Raw genomic sequence first — 20,371 nt, 5'->3', positions numbered from 1 at the left:
ACAAAAGTCATTGATATCTAATATGCTGACACGGTTCTTTGAACTGGATGTTCATATTGAGCACCCTCTCTCGATTCCGACTACAACATGGCTGGTATCCCGAACCAGTCTACTACGAAGGGGTTGGAATGAGCGTTGAATGATGGGTAAATGTTTTGGCCCAACCATGGACTCCAAACACCCAGAATGTTGTGTCACCTTAACACCTACGTGGCTCACAACAACAGATGACCCTCCTATCTGCGTCCATCAGCAGGGAGCGAGACTCCACTAGCACCTCTAGGGCAGGGCACACATGTCCGTCACGGGCCAGACGCCTCTCCTGCTATCTGTAATCTTTTCCGTCTCACAAAAACGCCACAGGGAAGAAAAGCACAATAAAGTCATGTGTTAAGTGTTGTTTTGCTCAGTCCTCGCAAACAATAAATACCAAACCCTGCATGAACACACACGACACACACGTGCGCATACACACGCACGTGCAAACACACACAAACACCCACACACACACACACACACACCGTAGAGCCGGATAACAGGATTACAAGTTGAAAGTGAGAGACATATTCTTTTTTGGTAGACATCTAGTCTGCATGTGATTGGATTAGCCTCAACCACATCTAAAAGACCGAAGTCGAGTTAAAAGCTACCAAAAAAAAAACGTTGCACCCAAAGAACATGTTACTTCAGACTAGACAACAACACAGTCGCCTATCTAGGACAATCACATAAAACCGGATGTTGTGAAATCCCCCAAAAAAATCCAGAGTTGGGCTAGATGGTACATTTCTTGGATGTGCGTGTGTGCATACTCTCGGTAATCCACTTGAAGGGTCCCCTGACCTCTCATTCACAAACCAGTTCGGATAGGAAACCATAACATAACATTTAGATTTCAGCTCTTGAATGGGCAAACACAAGAGCATATCAATCATATAAATAAGTAATATTTCAAGCATAGACTGTGACACATATGGACATAGCCCATTGGTTCACACACGTTTCTTTGGTATAGATGTGGCACGTCGCCAATATTTACAACCAGTGTCAGAAACCAGCAGCAAATCCATATTTGGCTCACATGCAGCAGAGCTTTATATGAATGGCCGCCAGGCACCAGTCTATGGCCAAAACCCATTCCTATTCATACCATAAGAACTTTGAAGTTAAATATAATTGTCAACCAAGGCCTCGGAAAACCCATTATATAAAGATGAACTGAGGTTTTTTACCGAACAGAATGAACTGTATTGGCGTTTTGGTTTTACTTGATTTAAATCAAATTTATTTCAGTTGACTTGACGAGTATTTCTGCCACCACCTTCTGAAAAGCTCCTGCCCTAGATGAGCTACATGCTAGTCCATTCTGCAAGAGCCTCAAACACAGACTGCAATGAAACAGATCGGTAGCATATGACACAGGCACTCAATCATCTATCATTCATGTTCCAGCAGCCTCTCAGGCCTCTCAGACACTGAACCTATGCTGTGTACAGCCTGTGTGTCATCTATGATATACAACCATCACATGGCATTAGCATACAGTGATTGTCTGGCACCGGAAGTTTGGGGCAATCTGCACATCTGAAAAGCCTTGGCGGATTTGTCAGATAATAGATTTACAGAGCGATCATATCAATGGAATGTATGCACAATCTGGGAGATTAAGCTAAACTCTCTGTATCAACAAATACACTGTCTTTTCTAATCTGTTATATAATATTGACCTTATAGGTTGACCAACACTGACCTCAGTACCTATACCCAACCCTATGCTGTACATGATCCAAGTACGGCTGCACATACATAAAAACAATTATTCAGAAGAATGCATCATAAATTAAGCAAACTTAAATCTGCACTATGTACAGCAGCTATATACACAGTAGCAAAAACATATCTGAACTACAGCGCTTCTCAAAAAATAATACCCATACGCGTCAATCCAACCTCTTTCTCCTAATTATGGTCTAATACTGCGTCCCCAAACACCATTCCAAGTCAATATTAACTGCCATCTGAAAATTGTGGAACTGTAGCTACACCTCAGGCCACTAGAGGCTGCTAATGGCAAAAGGTACATAGTGCAGGTTTAAAGTGAATAATAGTAAAAAACCATGTGGTAAGGATTGATAGCGGGAGACTCACAGCAGGGAAATTCTGCTGGCTATGGTACAGTAGAAGGATGTGAGAAATAAGACCAGCAGTCAGGCAGTAAAGAGAAGGCGAAGCCCCCGTATCTTACCTGAACCAGCGTCCATGAGGTTGGGCTGCGTTCTACGTTCTGCCACTAGTCTTGAAGAGCCGGGCATGCTCATGGGCTCGGAACGCACTGGCTGGATCCTATGGAACCGACACACACACACACACACACACACACACACACACACTTAATATGAACATGTGATATGCTTTAGTTGAATTGCATGCCATCTGTGTTTTAAGCAATACAACTACTAAGCATCGTCAACACACATGCATCTCCTTCTCAACTTAAAATTCAGAACAGAACTATTGCTCAGGATGAAGGGGGCAGGGTAGATAGGTGTTAGGACTCCCAGCCAAAAGGTACTGTGTTCAATCCCATAAACTCCACAGCCTACCTCAGCCTGCAGAGTCGTGCATTCTGTCAATGTAGCCCACGCTTTTACCAAAAAGTGACCTGCAGTGACTGCAGATACACGTCCAAATAAAGCGCTGCTTATTTGGCTGAGGGCTGAGGCGGCGCACCCCAGAGGGCTTTGTAGGGTGCTGTGGCGGGTACCTGAGGCTGTGCACGTCCAGGTCGTCCGTGTCGAAGTCCAGGAGGGGCTGCTGCACGTGGGCGGGGCCGTGGGCCTGCAGCACCGAGGAGGACGAGGAGATGACGGTGGTCTGGCCCGACGGGTGGATGGTTTTGAACTGGAACTGGGGCCCCATCCAGAGGCGTCGGTGGGGGCCTGTATGGGTCACGATCTCCACCTGGACGCAGAGAGAGAGAGAGAGAGGCCACACGTTATGGATGGATCAGGAGCACAATACGAGTCAATAGGCTGCTGTTCATATGAATTCGATGAAGGATAACAAAAACTTTCTGATGTGATGAGGGAACGAGATCATATATCATTTTTACACAATTGCTGCATTGATCCGTCAGGAAAGTTATGCAAGTCATGTTGCCTCTTACACTTGTGACGGTCAACTAAACTGAAAAATTGCCTAAAAAAGGACAAAACTTTCCAATAGGGATCAACAGTATAGAGTACCGATTAATATGGTTGGTTTTCACCATTGTCTCCCCCCTCCACAAAAACGATGGTAAGAACCGTGTCTCTTATCATATATTCATATGGACTTTGAACTGCGCATACCACAGTGATGTCTTAACAGCCTTCCTAATACATTAGCACTTATTTAAAAGCCCAAAGCCTACTGACAAAGCAGTTTAGTGTTAGTACACACACGGCTGCTGCCAACCAGCCCACGTCCAACACCACACAAGCATTAAGTCAGTTGGCATAGCAACCAACTAAAAGCGTGCTCCTTTCGCTACTCAAGGTCCGGGTGGTGATGATGTCAGAGTAATTCAATGTCTTCTACATGTATGCATGTAGTGTGTGTGTGTGTGTGTGTGTGTGTGTGTGTGTGTGTGAGAGCCATGTGCGTGTGTTTGCGTGTGTGTTTTGAGAGCGGGAGACAGAAGGGTGAGGAGGGGGACTATCCTATCCTATCCCTCTCTTATCCATCTTCTTTTCTATTGGGATTTAAACTCTCCTGCTCCCTATCTCCGACTCTCTTCATGTTATGTCCTACAACTCTTCACCACTCTCCAATGCCAACCCCGCCTGCTCCACTCCCTCCAGCCCTTTGCGTGGCGCGCATGGTGTGTGTTTGAGTGTTCACATCTCATTATTCTGTGATGTATTTACACCTTTATCTCTCACCTCCACCTATCTCTCATCTCAGTATCCCCTCCGATCTGGCTGCCAGGCTAAACCCCCCCCCCCCCCCAATAATCGGACAGTTAATGCTCCCTTAATCAGTGTCCAGTGTGTGTGTGTGTGTGTGTGTATTTGTCTGGAACAGCTGTGTATTTGAGGACATGGGGGGAGGGAGGAGGACTGTCACTGTATATGTTTGGTGTGCCAGCGTCTGGGTATGTGTGTCTATATGTGGGTGGGCGAGTATGTGTGTGTTTGTGTGTGTGTGTGTGTGTGTGTGTGTGTGTGTGTGTGTGTGTGTGTGTGTGTGTGTGTGTGTGTGTGTGTGTGTGTGTGTGTGTGCGCTTGCAAGCTTGCGTGTGTGTGTGCGCAAGCGTGCGTGCTTGCGTGCACATATGTGTGCATTTGTGCGTGCGCATTTGTGGGTGCATGCGTGTGTGTCTGCACCGACAGTTAACACCACTGCCAGTCATCGCGCCCATCCCCACAGCTGAACAGCTGCCAGGGTGCTCTATCTGCATCAGAGTGGATGGGTGCAGATGTTCTAGCCTGATCTCCCTCCCAGCCCCCCCTCTCATCCCCCATTGCTGTGGAAAAGCATGGCCCGTGACATCACGCCTCCACTTTGCACTAACAGCTAGTTCGGTATCCATTCAAAGGGAGGGGAACTTCTTGGCCTCCCAAGCACTTTTGACTCCACCTTTAGTTTCCCTTTTCCATCTGAGCAAACAAACATCTCATCTCCACTGGCTCAGTGCATGGCTGTAGCAAAGACATGATAGCCGTTTCACTTGACCCAAATTGTAGATTTGATGAGTAGACACTGACTCTGTGAGCTTGGGGGATGCATAAAAACATTAAGCAGAATCATTTGTACGCAAAGCGAACATTTTCGTTTGCATTCCAATACAAGTTCTGTAAATATCTATGCAAAGATTGTCTTACGAAAGGCCAATAAACAATTAATCATCACAGGAATGATTTACTATTTTTTAAGGCCAGGACGTCTTAGGAACTTTTTAAGACCAGGACGTCTTAGGAACTTTGTAGAATCAATTCTTAACAAAACTCTTAAGAACTAGGATCCTGTGTGAATCCGGCCAATGGTAATTGGAATTCCCTGGTCTCTCTAAATATCTGAAGGGGTGACTCAGAGATGCTGCAGCAACATGGTTAAAGGCTGTACGTCTCTACATTGGTAAAAACAACAATGATTACGCACACTGGTAAATATTTTTCTAAAGATTCCAAAGACATTGATCACAAGATGGTGATGCGTCAATGTAGGTAAAAACTGAAAACTCCAACGATAGCAACAAATGGGCCCCTCTGTGGTCACGCCGAGCCTTGAGGAAGCAGAGCTCAGCACGGCCTGTCCTGTAAGCTAACAAACTCATGGGGACACATTGACACACAGAGCCACTGTGGCTTTGTGTGCACATCGGCTCCCAGCCCCATGTGTGGCCCTGCACTCCGCATGCAGCATGCAGGAACGCCGTCGCACTATGACGTCACACTTGGTCTTCTTAACTACTTCCCAGTGTCGTATCGGATGAATGAGTTGTTGTTCATTGTTCATGTTTCCTCATGAAAAGTGCAACGATACTGTGTTAATATCAAACTCAAATCCACTTCTTGTGTCGTTTCATCAGGCGACACAATGGCACACAACGGTTGTGTGATGGTATGGCGGCCATGTTTGTAGTGCGGTGCTGCTATCACAACTATATGGGTTATTTGATCCGTTCGATACGCGATACAGCGGTCTGCGATGGGATGACAGCGGGACCCTGGGGTCATGAGACGTTTGTTCAAACACACGTAGCGCAGGGGGCGCACACATGGGCTCCTCCACGCAACAGTAGGATGGATGGTAGGGTTCCCCCCACAGCCTTCCACACACACTGTATATTCAACAGGCAGGGGGACAGAGTGGTTCTTACCTGCGAGAGCCACTCTTCGTTCTCAGGCCCGCTTGGCTCTGAGGAAAGACTGTCGTAGGACTCGTGGCGTGCGATGGGCCCCGGGCTGCCAGGCGGAACCACTGAAGGCAGAGTGACAGGTCAGAATGACTGCATAAAACAAGCAGCCTTACTTTAAAATACACAACAAAGCCGTGGAACACACACACACACACGGGCATGCAAATAGTGTTAGCAAAGAGGGAATTAACTAACCGATTAGACAACATTTGCATCGCAAATGTGCAAGTGTGCAAATAGATGAACTCTCGTATTGTCTGTGTCACTGTTTAAGGTGAGTGGAAAATAAATTGACAAAGTTTGATTGTCGGAGTATAGTTCCATCAAACTATGTGTACTTTATAACATGGCTTGAATTGTATTCACTAACTTTATATTGCTACGCCACAAGTAATAAATAACCAAAGCCCATTGAAAACAAGAATACATTGGCCCATCAGCAAGCATCGGCCTGTCTATTCTCAAGACCCATTGCTTGTGTGTGTACAGTCTTTATACTATGTCCACTAATGAAGAGGATAGTTCTCATTTTCCGGGGTCAGGATACAAAATGGACATAATATCTGCCATTTCAAAGCTAAATGTAATCATAACCTTTAGCAAAGCCACTGGATTGTCATTAGAGGACATTACAATGTATTGACACAATAAATAATCACTAAATCGTCCAGAACAGTAATTACCCAGTCTTGTAAATGCATGTTTATGATTAGTTTCAATGTTTTTAGTCCAAAAAAGGTGCTAGAATGAAAACGGTCAACCAAGGATGGTGGTGATGACCCTAATTCAACATGGAAGTACATAAGTAACACCAAGATATACATCAAATAAATGTATATTTAATTTACTGTACATTTCACTAATCTCTAGTTTCTCACATTGGTAATCCTTCCTTGTTATTTGGGCTACACATATATGAGGAGAGAAACGCGTTTCACATGGCTTTAGTTGTTTTTCTTCTAAGGGAGAATTCGAAAATCCAATGTAAAAAAGTGGGACAAAGGAAAAAAACGGCTATAAAATAATCATTAGTCCTAATGTTCAACTCTCCCACACCTTCGACACAGGGCAGGGGCAGAGCAATAGGACATGTGGGCATATGCGTGCCAGAGTGTGTGAAAGAGCATGTGTAAGTTTGAGTGAGCGAGAACATGTGTGTCAGGCTGTGCTTCTGAGTGTGTGTGTGTGTGTGTGTGTGTGTGTGTGTGTGTTCATATGTGTGCGTGCGTGAGTGCCCATCAGCAGTATCAGGGGAGGGTGTGGGGCAGAGTGAGGAGTAGAGAAATAGAGAGAGAGCGCTGCAAGAGAGCAGCAAGCTCCGACAGATGGGACACTCGCAGGCTTGAATGAGCAGGCGTGTAGAATGAGGCCTTAATGTGTAGAATCGTCTCCCTCTCGCCACCTCGGGGAGGGGGGTTGTTTAACGCCCTGGAATGACTAATAAAGTTGTCAAAGGTTTTGTGCATCTGGGCCACACAAGGCGCTGCTGCCTTCTGCCTTCTGCCACACACCCTCTCGCAGCCCCGAACAAGATTTTGCCATTTGGCCAGAGCAATGCACGCAATGCAGGTGTTTATAGCAGTAGAGGCTAGGCCCGGGTGGCTGATCCTGAGTCTGGTCTTTCTCTGGTGATGTCCATATTGGCTACAGATACACACACAGATTACTCTTCTGTAAAAATACCACACTCAGCTATGGAAAAGTGAGATGGCAAAGACCTGACAAAGGAAAAAGGCAACGAGCGGGAAAGAAAGACAAAACATATATAAATAGAAAAGGCGGTGGCGTGATCTTCAATGGGAAAGAAGGGAGGGGAGAGCCAGGGTGACGGGGTGAGAGAGAGGAGTGAAAGGGGGGTTCCGCTGATAGCACTCGGGCCGTCTGAGGGGTGAAAGAACAGAGCCTGTGTTGTGTTACTTATTAAACCAAATCACCCACCCACCTAACTCCCAACACACACAGACACACCCACACACACACACAATCCTTCTTTCAGTCTCTTCTTCTCTTGCTCTCTTACCCTTGGGGCCAATAGCTGTTCCCTAATTAATTATTGATGCTCCGAAGCAGTTGGTTGGCCAGCTGGATCGGGTTTCCAGAGGAGGGTGGGGGGGGGGGGGGGTTAGGGTTAGGGGGGGGGGGGGGGGGGGGGGGTGCAGAAGTGAGTAGGCTGGGCAGAAGGGTTGGGGTGGCTTCATGGGCCAGAGGTAGTAAGCTAAGCTAAGGGTCAAGTCCTTTTCTGCATTTCATTATCACATACACATGGACACCAACACACACACACAGCTTGTATATGATCCTTTGTGTCAAACTGATCAGACACTTTTGACTGATAGGCTGTTCATTATTTTCAATCATTGTGTCTAAGGGATCCAACCCTTGTATTGTAGCATGTTGATTATTGTCTGACTTAAGAAACAAGCCAGGGCCATATAGATCATAGTTCAAAAATTTGATTTAAAATCTGTAGACCAGAGAACACGGTTGAAAAGAAACAAAAAACAAGCGGACAGGACATATTTTTACCTGTGCACGGTTCTCAGTGGTGTCAAACCTGATCTCCATCCTACTCAGTTTCCTACCACCTGCTGTTGACGCCTCCCGGCCGCTCCTGTTCCCCTTTGGCCGGTCACCTTGCCCTCTGCTTCACTCTCGCTACTCACTTTCCCTCACTCCCGCGATCTCACTTACAGCTTCCTCTTTCCAGGGACAGTGTGACGGACAGGCCCTGGCCCGCCGGCCGCCTGGCACGGCTTGAGACGTTACGTATCATCTGAGACTCTGTTTGATTGGCAGCCTCTCCATTCAGTCGGCCACTCCACTTACCCCCTCTTTTCTCTCCCCCTCTCTCTCCCTCTTTCTCTTTGATTACTGATCCGGGCCAACGGCGCCACAGTTTCGCTTTACAACAATTCCTGATGCTGCGCGGGCCTTCACATTGCCTCTCTCTCTCTCTCTCTCTCCCTCTCTCCCTCTCTCTCTCTCTCTCTCTCTCTCTCTCTCTCTCTCTCTCTCTCTCTCTCTCTCTCTCTCTCTCTCTCTCTCTCTCTCTCTCTCTCTCTCTCTCATTAGTGCTATTGACAGAACGGCCGTGGCTAGTCGTCGCAGGCACGCTAGTCGTCGCAGACCCAGAGGGAAGGGGCCCGGGGCTGCCAGCCGAGCAGTCTGCACAGTCGGTGCATTATGTGAGAGGTATGAGAGGAGGTGAGGTCCAAAATAAGCCTCACATCCATCATCACCATCACCACTCGCCAGGCTTCAAGGAGCCAGCCAGCAATACAGGTAGTAAATTATTCACTTAGGCTCAAAGTTGTTTGCTACAGAGCAACTCTGCGGGTGTCTGAACACGTATTGCAGACGGGAAAGTAAATAACCACAGAAACACCCCAGAAGGGTGAATTCAAAGAGTGGACTTGGCCAATGGGTGTGTGAGAAAACCACACATTCATCAAGAGCAGTGCAAATATTATTCTAGGGATTAGAGGAGTACTTTTTTTTCTCCCCTCCCGACACATTGGGAGGGAAAGGAAAGCAAAGGCTCATTATACACTCGAATAATTCAGAGTCTGGGAAAAAACTGACCAGCAGATGAACGTTGTGAAAGTAACACATATCGGGAGCAACAAAAAAAAACCTGGTGTGGGCAGGGGGAGCTCTGTGTGTGTGTGTGTGTGTGTGTGTGTGTGTGTGTGTGTGTGTGTGTGTGTGTGCGCACGTATGCGTGCATGTGTGTGTGTATGTGCGTGCGTGCGTGCGTGCACGTGTACATGTTTGTGTGCATGTGTATGTGTGTACGCACTTGTGTGTTTGTGTGCGTGTGTCTGTGCGAGTGTGGATATCAGGCCTACAAAATATCCTCAATGTGTGTGTCTGTTTGGCAATCTGCAGGCCGCGTGCATGTGCGTATCACTCTGCCTCTTCTTATCTCCCGGGGCCAGCGCCTGGAGGAGCCGCAGTGCTCCTGCAGGGGACCCGGGCGGTGCCAGCGGCCAGGGGCCAGATGGACAGGTGTAGATAGGGGCCATGAAGTGGCGCCACCGCTGCCTCTTTATCGCCCCCCATCCTCGAGGTTTCCGGCTGGCCTGACCACCCCACCCCACCCCTACACCCATCCCCACCACACACACACACACACACACACACACACACACACACACACACACAAGACTTCCCCTCCCGCCCCCTGCACATGCTGCATTTTTAATCAGACCGGGTCATCCAATATGGATTGGCGAGACTGGAGATCATGGACTGTCCATCAGCTGCGACTAGCTTTTCTTGTGCTGGATCTTTCCAGGCTACTTATACACGGGGGGTCAGGCATGGCGGCTTGTTTGACACACAGCTAGGTGAGTCAGCGAGAACGTGAAGAATGGAGAGAAGAGCATTGTCCAATAGAGGGGGTTTCCATTTACAGCACCTCTCCATGGCTCAAGTTATTCCTACGTTTCCCCTTCTTTCCCAGCTTCTATCCAGGCTTAATAATTGTTGCGAGAGTGCGTGTGTACACGCCCTGCATTGACTCTCATCTGCATAGGTTCAATGACAGACCCGATTGGACAGGAACCCGCTCGTGGAATAATAATACATGGCCCAAAGTGCCATCGAGCCACTCTCTGCTGAATGATCTTTGTTTTCTACTGGACGTGGGGGGGGGGAAACAGAGTGGAAAAGTGATGAAGAGAGACAGAGGCAGGGAGAGAAAAAAACAGAAATAAAGAATGGCCCTCGCTGGGCTCCAAAGCACAGACGGAAGGTGCCACACAACAGAGCTCAGTGGGCGGTGGTGGTGGTGGTGCGGTGTAGGACGTGGGCCAGAGGGGAAATGGCAGTGGTTCAAGGCTGTGTGTGTGGAGAGCTGAACAATTATGCATGGGACGCCTGGATCCTGCGGTGGTTCCTCACGGATCATCCGTTTGCGGGGGGGTAAAGACAGTGTTGTTTGGCAAACACTAATTGGATATATGTATTAATGCAATGAATCTGCGATTATACGCCCAGTTCCTCGGCCTACTTTGGCGATGAGGACGCGGTGATACGGTAACGCCCGGACGCATCACACCAACGCGTCCTCATTGGGTTGGGCACTAGAGGGGGGGACCATTAGCAATGATTTGAGGAAATATCCTACCAGTTACACTTGGAGCGCTGGGGAAGGGAGCCTCAGTGTGCTAGGGGATCGGGGAGAACTTGGCAACCACTCGGCCCCGAAGCATACACACGAGCTAATTACAGACTTTTTGGTGTGTTTATAATTATCTGACGAGTGCAAAAATCAAGGGGGTTATTCCTGCGGTTAGATTCATAATGTGTGTAGCCATCCATGTGCACTCTGCGGGCCTGACAGACAAGCCTTTGAGATGTCCAATAAAGTGCTTTGTGCTCTTCATACTTGTTATTGAATTAGATAAGGTTGAGGGCATCAGCTAATTGGCCTAAGCGCAGTGTCCGTAAGCATTGTCCAGGAACAGGCCATCCAAAAATTAGAGTTGAATTTAAAAGGTGCAGCATTGAATGGAGAGACTGATTGCTATCTGTTGTATCTCTCCACCCTACGAGAAAGGATGCTAGGGGTACTTCTAAAGGCTCTCGGCTCAGCATGAGGCACCAATAACCGGCTGAGGACTACCTTTCAGATCAGAGGTGACATAAGAAATCAATAGGGCAATGGGAGGGGGGCGTGTTCCCGACTAATGGTGCATTCAGAAGAGAATACCTGGGGATAGGAGTATGTGCAAGGCCAAACATTCTCCGATATGAATAAATAAGTGCATGCATATAGCAATATGTACACACAAACATACAAAATAATACACCCCAAGCTACATACATCTATGTGTATGTAGCAGTAATGGATTGGATATCAAACGTTTCAATAGGTAGCCGGGGTCATGTTGTTCTTGAAGGTTTCATGCAAATCATTATTTGAGAACTGTATGAACTATAATATAAAAAAAAGATGCAAAAAAAAAGTTGCAACAAGGAATGTGCAAGACTATCCATAAAACATCAGCACTAACCTAGTGACGCACATTGCCTTTGGATTTGGAAGAGTAGTGGTTAAAGGCCACAATAAAAACGTAAACGCAACCCACTGTTTCCCAGACATATAGGGTACTCACTCTAACCTATATAGATGAAACAGCAGGGCGTGGGGGGCTGGGTGGGAGGACTTTAAGAGCACTTACGGCCGACAAGGAGATACTGGTAGTACTGCACCAGGTCGGACGCCAGCACCAGGGGATGGTTGGTGTTGAACGGAGGCTGCAGCTCGTTCCACTGTGGGGTCCTGCTCAGCAGAGGGGGAACAAACGTATAGCATATCAGAGGGCCAAGTGCATGTTACCATGCTGCGTCTCAGATGGACCCCCCTCCGGTGTGTGCATTTACCAGTGTGAATTTTTTCCCAACAAAAAACATGTCATCACAGGGGGGCATATATGGGTCCTGGGGGAGGGGAAAGGAGGGGAGTAGGGGGAATGAAGGATCATGGAAGGGCTTGGATGGATACGCTCACCTGCACAATGTCCAGCAGGCCCTGGGACAGCTGTTCAGCTCCAGAGGCGTCTCGTCGCTGATCTTCTGTGCTGTGCTGATTGGACGAGGCTCCAGGACATGCTCCACCAAGTTGCCGTAGCAACTGAGGATGTACAGCGAGTCGACCACCGACTGCCTGGATTGGTCTGTTCAAGTTTTTGGGGGAAGACTTTAGCACTTCAATAGAAAACTGGTGAAAGCTTCATGATCCAGCGGAAAAAGGTTTTGCCTCACCTTTCTCCCTCTTCATGTTGGGATTAGTGATGAACCAGGAGCGCGACGAGGCAAAGACGGTGGCAACAAAGAACTCCCCTCCGCTGGACCTGCTGGGTGAGATCTGTGGCGCCGGCTTGCCTTTGCTTCATGGGGAAGAGAGGACAAATAAGACGAGTGAGGAGTGACAAAAGTAGGACGAGTTGAAGGTGAACATTCAAACACACATTGCTGCCCCTTCTGAAGACGACAAGTACACAGACAGGACAACAGCACATCTGTGAACAACAAAAAGCAACATTTGCTACGCATGCGAGAATAGATAAAACAGGAAAAAAAGGTTTGCAAATAAAAATCTCAGCAGGATGGTGAAGTTTCCTTGTACATACTTAATATTCCAGGAGATTATCATTGAAAGACCGATACATCATATCTAATAACATAGAAGTACTTACATATATGTAGTACTGATAATAAAGGTGTGATGCCATGTTTTTCTTAATGTCACAGTATATTCATTTTCAGTATATGCATGTGGGGGTGCCCCACATGCATGAACCCACACATAGGGATCATTTGGTCCATACAGGAGTAAATACCAATAGCATTATGGCTCCTTTAATAAAATCCTATGACTGCAGCGTTCAATAAGCCATTTCCGCCGGTTGCATCACTTTGACTTAACCAATGGAGAGCATTCATGAGGAGTTATTGGATTATTCGCCATGTCAGAACCGCTTGTGAGGAAGACGATGCAGAAGGGGGGTTCAGTTCAGCTGAAGTACCCCCTCTACGCCCCTCTCCGCTGATCATATGGAAGTGATCAAAACGTAGGTTCACATGTTGTTCCCTGGCCTCGTAATCAACCTGGACAGCAAAATCCAACAGTGCATTTCAGACAACACGTGCAGAAGGTAGCCCCTAACCCTGAGGGTTGTGTTGCGCTATCCCAAAGGGATGCTTAACCTTGACCTACAGTTAACCACACTTGTGTGGGGAACTTGTTCACATACGTTAGTGATGAAGAGAAAGGAGAAAAGTCAATTGTCAAACAGACAACAAATTGTCAACAGACAACAAAAGATAGACTACTAGACTGTATCCTATAGGCTAGCTGTAGTGTAATTAACCAAACCATATCAAAACCAAGGCAACTCTACCTTCTGCAGAACTGTCCTTACCAGGTCTAGCCATCACACTAATGGAAGTTGAATGGCTGGGGTTGCTGGCCTGGACTTTTGCTCTTTAGTCTTCCCTTTTCTAACTGTCAGCGGCTCGTGAATTAGTCTGTAAATACGAGAATTTATGTCTTTGTGTAGACACTTTGTTGACGCAGGATGAGAGAGTGAGGTGTTTTAGAGGCAAGTCAAGGTTATGTTAAAGAAAACACGGCCTAACACACACACACACACACACACACACACACACGCACGCACAAACACACACACACACACCCACAGCATGTATTTGATATTGTTGAATCTGGGGCTTGTGAATAAACATCAATGAGTTGTGTGTATGGTTAATAGTTAATATTATTAACCATAGTTAATATTATCGTCAGGATATTGCATTGGCTGACACCCTGCTCAGTGCCTCGTCCTCTTCCTGGGGCCTTTAGGTGTGTCAGCCGCCATCCAGAAGATAAGGCAGTGAATCAACATTGAAAAATGTTTCCTTATCTTTCCCATTTCCCTTTCAGTTTCACTTTCCCTTTCTCCACCTCCATCTGTAAGATCTCTAATCCTGTGTCCGTCCAAATGTACTTGAATGAATGAACACGATATGTTATGTGGATGATCAAGACCATCTTGTAGATGAGATCCTGAGATCCTCAAAATATGGAATTGATTGGATTTGACCATGTTTTAAATATCAATTCATGGTAAATTGTGAATGAAGTGAGCCCCTGCTATGTGCTGTCTGACGAGGAAAGGGGTCCTCTATGGGGAACGATTTAAACACTGCTTGGTCTCACACACACAATGTTCTGCACTTTCACTTCCCCAATGAAACAAAAATCCTGTTCCATGGTGGGGTTCATTAAGGTTTTCTAAGGGTCAGGGCTGCTAAGCTTAAAAATCAACCACACAAATGTGTGCACTATAAGGCGCATATGTATATATTACATCCTTCAATATCGCTTGTGTTTTTCTTGGGACGAAGATCCGCAGTCCGCACGATGCAGCATCAAATAACAGTGTTTCCAAAATGTTATTTTTAAGCTGGAACCAATGACAAATGAGGATATAAAAGACTTTGTGGCGCAGTAAATGGGGAGATTAAGAGTTTGGAGCCATATAGCCCAATGCCCCAAGATATTAGTACAATTACAGACCTTGCATGCATACCCATATGCACAAAGAGAGGGAGAGAGACACACACCCACACACACACACACACACACCCAATGTGACAGCAGCCTATATTAAGTCTCCACAGCTGATGAGCTGTATCTGTGGGGCCTCTTTGAAGAGTGGCGGTGCTAGTGCTGGGCCAGCCGGCGGCGCCAGGCAGAGTGGCCCCACTCGGCTCCCTCACCTCCCCCCGGCCCCGCCAAAGTGGAGTGACCGCCAAGGTTTGTTTATCTGCTTTTTAAATCAGCCTTTTCCTCTCTGCCTCGCTTGAAGTGGGTAGAAAGTGTTGAGGTTTTTGGCCTCGCGGCGGGCTGCAGCGGCAGCAGACGAGTTCCTAAATGCTTCTCCCTCCAAATGGGAAGCAGGAGTCCTTTTAGAGGGGGAGGTGGTGTTCCTAGTGGTCTGGGGGGAAGGGGTAGTGTTGGAAAACATCAGTAACCTACAGAAAAAAAAACGTAACCCAATATCAATAAATGACCGAAAAATAAATATACCGAGTGAGAAGCGAGAGTGGGGAGATGGATGTTTCTCAAACAGCAGCCAACGCTCTTTTTTTCTCTCCCCTGTTCTCCATCATTCGCTTCCCTCCGCAGCGTTTCCCTTTTGTGCCGAGCAGCCTCCATTTTCTCTGTTAACTACAATTTACTGAAAGGGCTGCTCGCATGTCATTTCCACTTTTCATTTAACAAATGACGACTCTTGACGGAGCTAATAGCTTTTCCTCAAGGGCATAACTCAATCTGCAACATCATCCACCAAAGTCCCTCCACATTACATCGTCGGGGACTAACACAAGGCGCCATTGGCAGCCGGTGGGGGTGAGGTGGGGAGCGGGGGCGTCGGTTGGCCCTCACAGTCCACCAATAGCGTTCCAGCCTGCTCCATGTGGCCATCCGGCGACAAACAGTTAATGTGCACTAATGCTCGATGCTCGATGGTATGAGTAAATATAAATATATCAAATAAGAAGCCAACGGAGGAAGCCAGACTGTGACCGGAATGCTCATAGGAAGGGGAAGGGGGAGGGGGGGGAAGAGAGAGAGACAGAGAGACAGAGAGAGAGAGAGAGAGAGAGAGAGAGAGAGAGACAGAGAGAGAGAGAGAGAGAGCAAGCCTTCAGGCAGTCATGTGGAGGACACATCCTTCAACGTCACATTTATTATGTTGCGGCGGCTCCTGCGAAACAGAGGCAGCCTTGGGGCTGCGGCAAACAGACGGCCTTAATGACAACCACTACTGAACCTCCGGCACACAACAGGGCCTGTATGGCCAACAGACACGGACCTTTGCTTTATTTCCCAAATTCCACTCCACCTACTTTACAGCCAAGTGAGCAACACAAGGTTCAAATCTGAATCGCTAAAGCTATTTTACAAACAATCCAACAGTCTGGCCGATGCAAAACAAATATAAAAAAATAAGGCTTTGTTAAGGAAAGGCCTTCTTAACTCAGTGTTATGGCTGGAAATCTCAGCCCATGGTCGAGGCAAAACTTAAAAAATGTACTGTCATAGAAATCCCAAGGCATATGTCATTAGGCAAACCCTATCAATGTCTGTATCTATCACACGATCGAGCGGAAGGTAGTTATTGTAAGGGTCAAGATTTCCAATGCTAATTGTGTGTAGCTTTGAAAGACATACTATCTGAAAACACTAAGGGCAAAGAGAAAGAGGGAGAGAGAGCGCGAGAGAAAGAGAAAGAGAGGAAAAAGCTTCAATTAAAAGCCATGAGTGACTCGCCACAACAAAAGAGGAAACCCAAAACTCGGGGAAGGCACCACATGCTATTCATTTTCTAAAGTGAGTTTGGACGACGGGAGGACTGAGAGAGAGAGAGAGAGCGAGAGCGAGAGAGAGCGAGAGAAAAGTTCACTTCACCAAGCCACTCAATCATCTCACTGGCTCCACACGCATTCAGAGCTTTGCATGTAGTGTGGCCAGGGGAACACGCATCCAAACTAAGGCTGCCGTAACACAATCTCACATTAAACACTAGTTGCTTGAAAAATAAATTGCCCTTGAGGTGTGTTAAACGAAAACATATGTTTTATAGCAAAGAAGATACAGATAATCAATTGCAGCCAAATGACAGTCCCTGATGATGCTTGCAATAAGGCATGACCAATGGATTAAACCAATCAAGCAATGAAGGAGTAACGTTCTTCCTCTGACTTGCTCGCTGACACTAGATGGATGAGAGCCCTTTGTTTGTGGAATTTACCACTAGTTTCTAATCCCACGGTATGAAGCCAGACAAAAAGGAAGGAAATAAATTAATACAGAAATACCAAATAATAACTTTTATGTTATTGCAATTCGGGTCAAACATTCATGAAATAATGTGATAAATATGTGTGGACATTTACATTAAGCCATCTAGCAAATGCTTTTAAAGCAAAAGGGAATTTGAGCTGTAGAGCACTCAAAGAATACAATCAAAATTTAAGTAGCTACATGAAAAAGGTAGAATGCTGCAAAACCTAGTAAAAAAAAGGCACAACAACCACTGGAGAGAGCATAGAAATCAGAAACACAAAGTTAGTAATTACTTACATCACATGCAGACATGTTACTGCTTTGACCGTAACATTTTTAGTTTGCAGAATATTATTCTGCGGTAGGAGAAGCCGGCGAAGGCACGCTCCTATCCAACAATGATTGAGCATATGTGTCATACCCAAGGCTTTAGTTAAAAGAAAAAATAGTTTGATGCAAACCGAGAAAACACTGCAAAAACAACATTGATGTGAGCTGTACACGAACAAGGCTGTTGCTAACGTAATCGTACACTAATAACAATAACAACAACAACAAGTCCCGCTGGCACATCGGACTCGCCCAACGTGTAACCAAAGAAGCCATCGACAAAATGAGAACAGCATGTCTGTTTTTGTTTGCAAAATTGTTTCTCCTGGGAAAACATGTAGGTCTTAGCAAATTGAAAAAAAAAAAGGGGAGATGGAGTTGTTATTCTTAAATAAGACTGGTAAAGGGAAAGAGCCTGGTGGGACGGATGAGAAGTGTCATTTTCCAAACGCCACCCCCGCCACCGCCCACGAAGCGGCCTGCAGGCTGCGTGTTGGGATCCATTATTCAGGGGATGTGAGGTGTTGCCATGCAGAATATATCAAATCAAAAGGACTTTCAGGGAATTCCAGCAAATCATCGCTGCGGCTTGGAAACACATACGACACTGGATGCTTCTCCGCCGCTGAAGCAGTACAAATGTGTCATCCCAGCACGAAAACAAAAAAGTAAGAATACAAGAAACAAAGTAGGGGGGTTAAGGAAAACAAAAAAATTGACATTCACAGCGGGATCAACATATGGGGGACACTTATGTCTGAAGAGACCCAAATAAACAGAGAGACAAACGAGAGAGGCAGTCATGTAGCGACGGGTGTACAGTAGACAGACGCATGCTTCTGGGTAAGTGGGGGGTGTGGGGGGGAGGTCGGAGAGAGGGGGGGGGGGGGGAGACAAGGAGGGGTTGAGACCAACTCACCATGGAGTTTTAATGGCAAAGCATCCCGCCCCAAAGAGGTAGGGTCTTCGTGGGAGAGAGAGAGAGGAGAGGGGAAGAGGGCCGTGGTGGAGGGGAGAGACACACACACACACACACACACACACACACACACACACACACACACACACACACACAAACAGCAATAGATGGAAAAACCATTATTAGAAGGAGCACACTTGACCAAACACACTTTTCACATGTCTTTTTTTTTTTGACATGTCTGTTTAAAGAGCACAGCGCATATCGAGCAGGAAGCGGAGTGTCGGTGGGCTAAGATGGATTTGAAAACCTTGAGGGGATGGCTGTGCGATTGAAGCCATCCAGCTCCATGTTAAAGTGTGATACCATACTTTTGGCAGATGCGGCATGACTGCATTTTTTGTCCTTTTTGAAAGGAGGGGGGGTTCTTAAGACATCTTTCATGCATCATCTTTTTTTTTGAAGGAGGGCATAATGTAGGATCTGCAGTTCTGCATCTCCTTGGAAAAAGCTTTCATTGTTAAATATATTTCTACATTTTCACATGATGGTAAAAGCTTGCTTAGCAGTAACGTTTACATGGGAAGTTTGGTCTGGATTGTTTTTTCCAGGTATTTTTAACAGCATTGCAGCATGTCACACGTATCTTCTTTGTGAGCAGTAATTGGGTGTAAGGGGATTTAGATATGCACGAGATGCATTGAGAGACTCTGTGGCAATTGATTGGAATACATTTTGAATTACATTAATAATAAGACTGAATCCTGCTGGTATAACATTGTTCTACCCATTTAAATGTATGTTTTCAATCCATTGACATCAATATGTATTGATATAAATCTAAATCAACCCAGTTTCTTGACACATTTGCGGTCAGACACGGACACTTCCAGCTCCAATGTGTATTGAAACTGGTTTCATAGTGGCTCAATCCTCCAGTGCTGTGAAGCAAGAATGTGGGCAGTGCGTTCTCTGTGTTTATCTTAACACATACATCAAGGCCATGTGCCTCTGGGACAATCTAGTCGTGTATGTTCTTTTGTGTGTGTGTGTGTGTGTGTGTGTGTGTGTGTGTGTGTGTGTGTGTGTGTGTGTGTGTGTGTGTGTGTGTGTGTGTGTGTGTGTGTGTGTGTGTGTGTGTGTGTGTGTGTGTGTGTGTGTGCCATTGAGCCTGCGTGTGTCCAGAGAGTTTACAAAGCATTTGGGAGTGGGAGTGTGTTCCTGTGTTTATTCCGCACATGCAGAGATAGTGAGTGATCTCCGTAAACAGTTGACAGTAAATAAAGCCGTTTCCTAACAGCAATAAAGGGTCCAATGAGACTGAACTCTGCCCCCCCACCACAGGATACACAGCCAAGCAAAGCACTTCACAGGGCCGCTGTCTTTTATGCGTTGGATGCATCAGGATCTCTCTAGGTGATAAGAATCAAGTTTTAAATGTAAGAGGGAACGGAAAACAAAAAAGGAGCTATTTAGGTGAAAACGATGGGGTTCTTTGAAGATGGGTAACCTGACGGACTCTTCATGAGCAGATGTAGGAGGTCAGTGGGGGGCATGTGGACAGCAAGCAGTTGGATGCAATGCAAAGTTGTGTTTGACTTAAAACTACAATTTATTAGAAAATAAGTTATTAATCTAAGGATTTTAATCTTAATGAGAGATGCATTGCAATTACGGAGAATGAGAATGTGAGGAATGTGGGATGGAGGTGACCTTACTAATGGGTTGAAGGGCCGTCTTTCGAAAGTTATAGTTACAGTATATACATATAAATACATATCAAGTAATGTTTTCACAGGGCAAAGCTATTCCACTCATTTATCCACATGATCTATTTACGTAAGTCACTTTGGAT

The 20,371-nt window shown here is 46.2% G+C and overlaps 1 protein-coding gene across 1 annotated transcript in view; it reads right to left on the bottom strand.

The window, feature by feature from the left end:
* Positions 1-20,371, bottom strand: part of bcas3 (BCAS3 microtubule associated cell migration factor) — a 211,016-nt gene that overhangs the window by 120,383 nt on the left and 70,262 nt on the right. The window contains exons 17-22 of the mRNA XM_079733370.1: positions 12,674-12,798; positions 12,420-12,585; positions 12,091-12,191; positions 5,864-5,964; positions 2,765-2,961; positions 2,246-2,343 (exon numbers count right to left, since the gene is read on the bottom strand). Coding sequence (XP_079589496.1) covers positions 2,246-2,343; positions 2,765-2,961; positions 5,864-5,964; positions 12,091-12,191; positions 12,420-12,585; positions 12,674-12,798 — 788 coding nt within the window. The remainder of the gene's footprint in view (positions 1-2,245; positions 2,344-2,764; positions 2,962-5,863; positions 5,965-12,090; positions 12,192-12,419; positions 12,586-12,673; positions 12,799-20,371) is intronic.

The sequence above is a fragment of the Pollachius pollachius genome, assembly GCF_949987615.1.
Source record: "Pollachius pollachius genome assembly, chromosome: 3".
NCBI lineage: Eukaryota > Metazoa > Chordata > Actinopteri > Gadiformes > Gadidae > Pollachius > Pollachius pollachius.
This window is presented reverse-complemented; position numbering and strand designations above follow the sequence as displayed.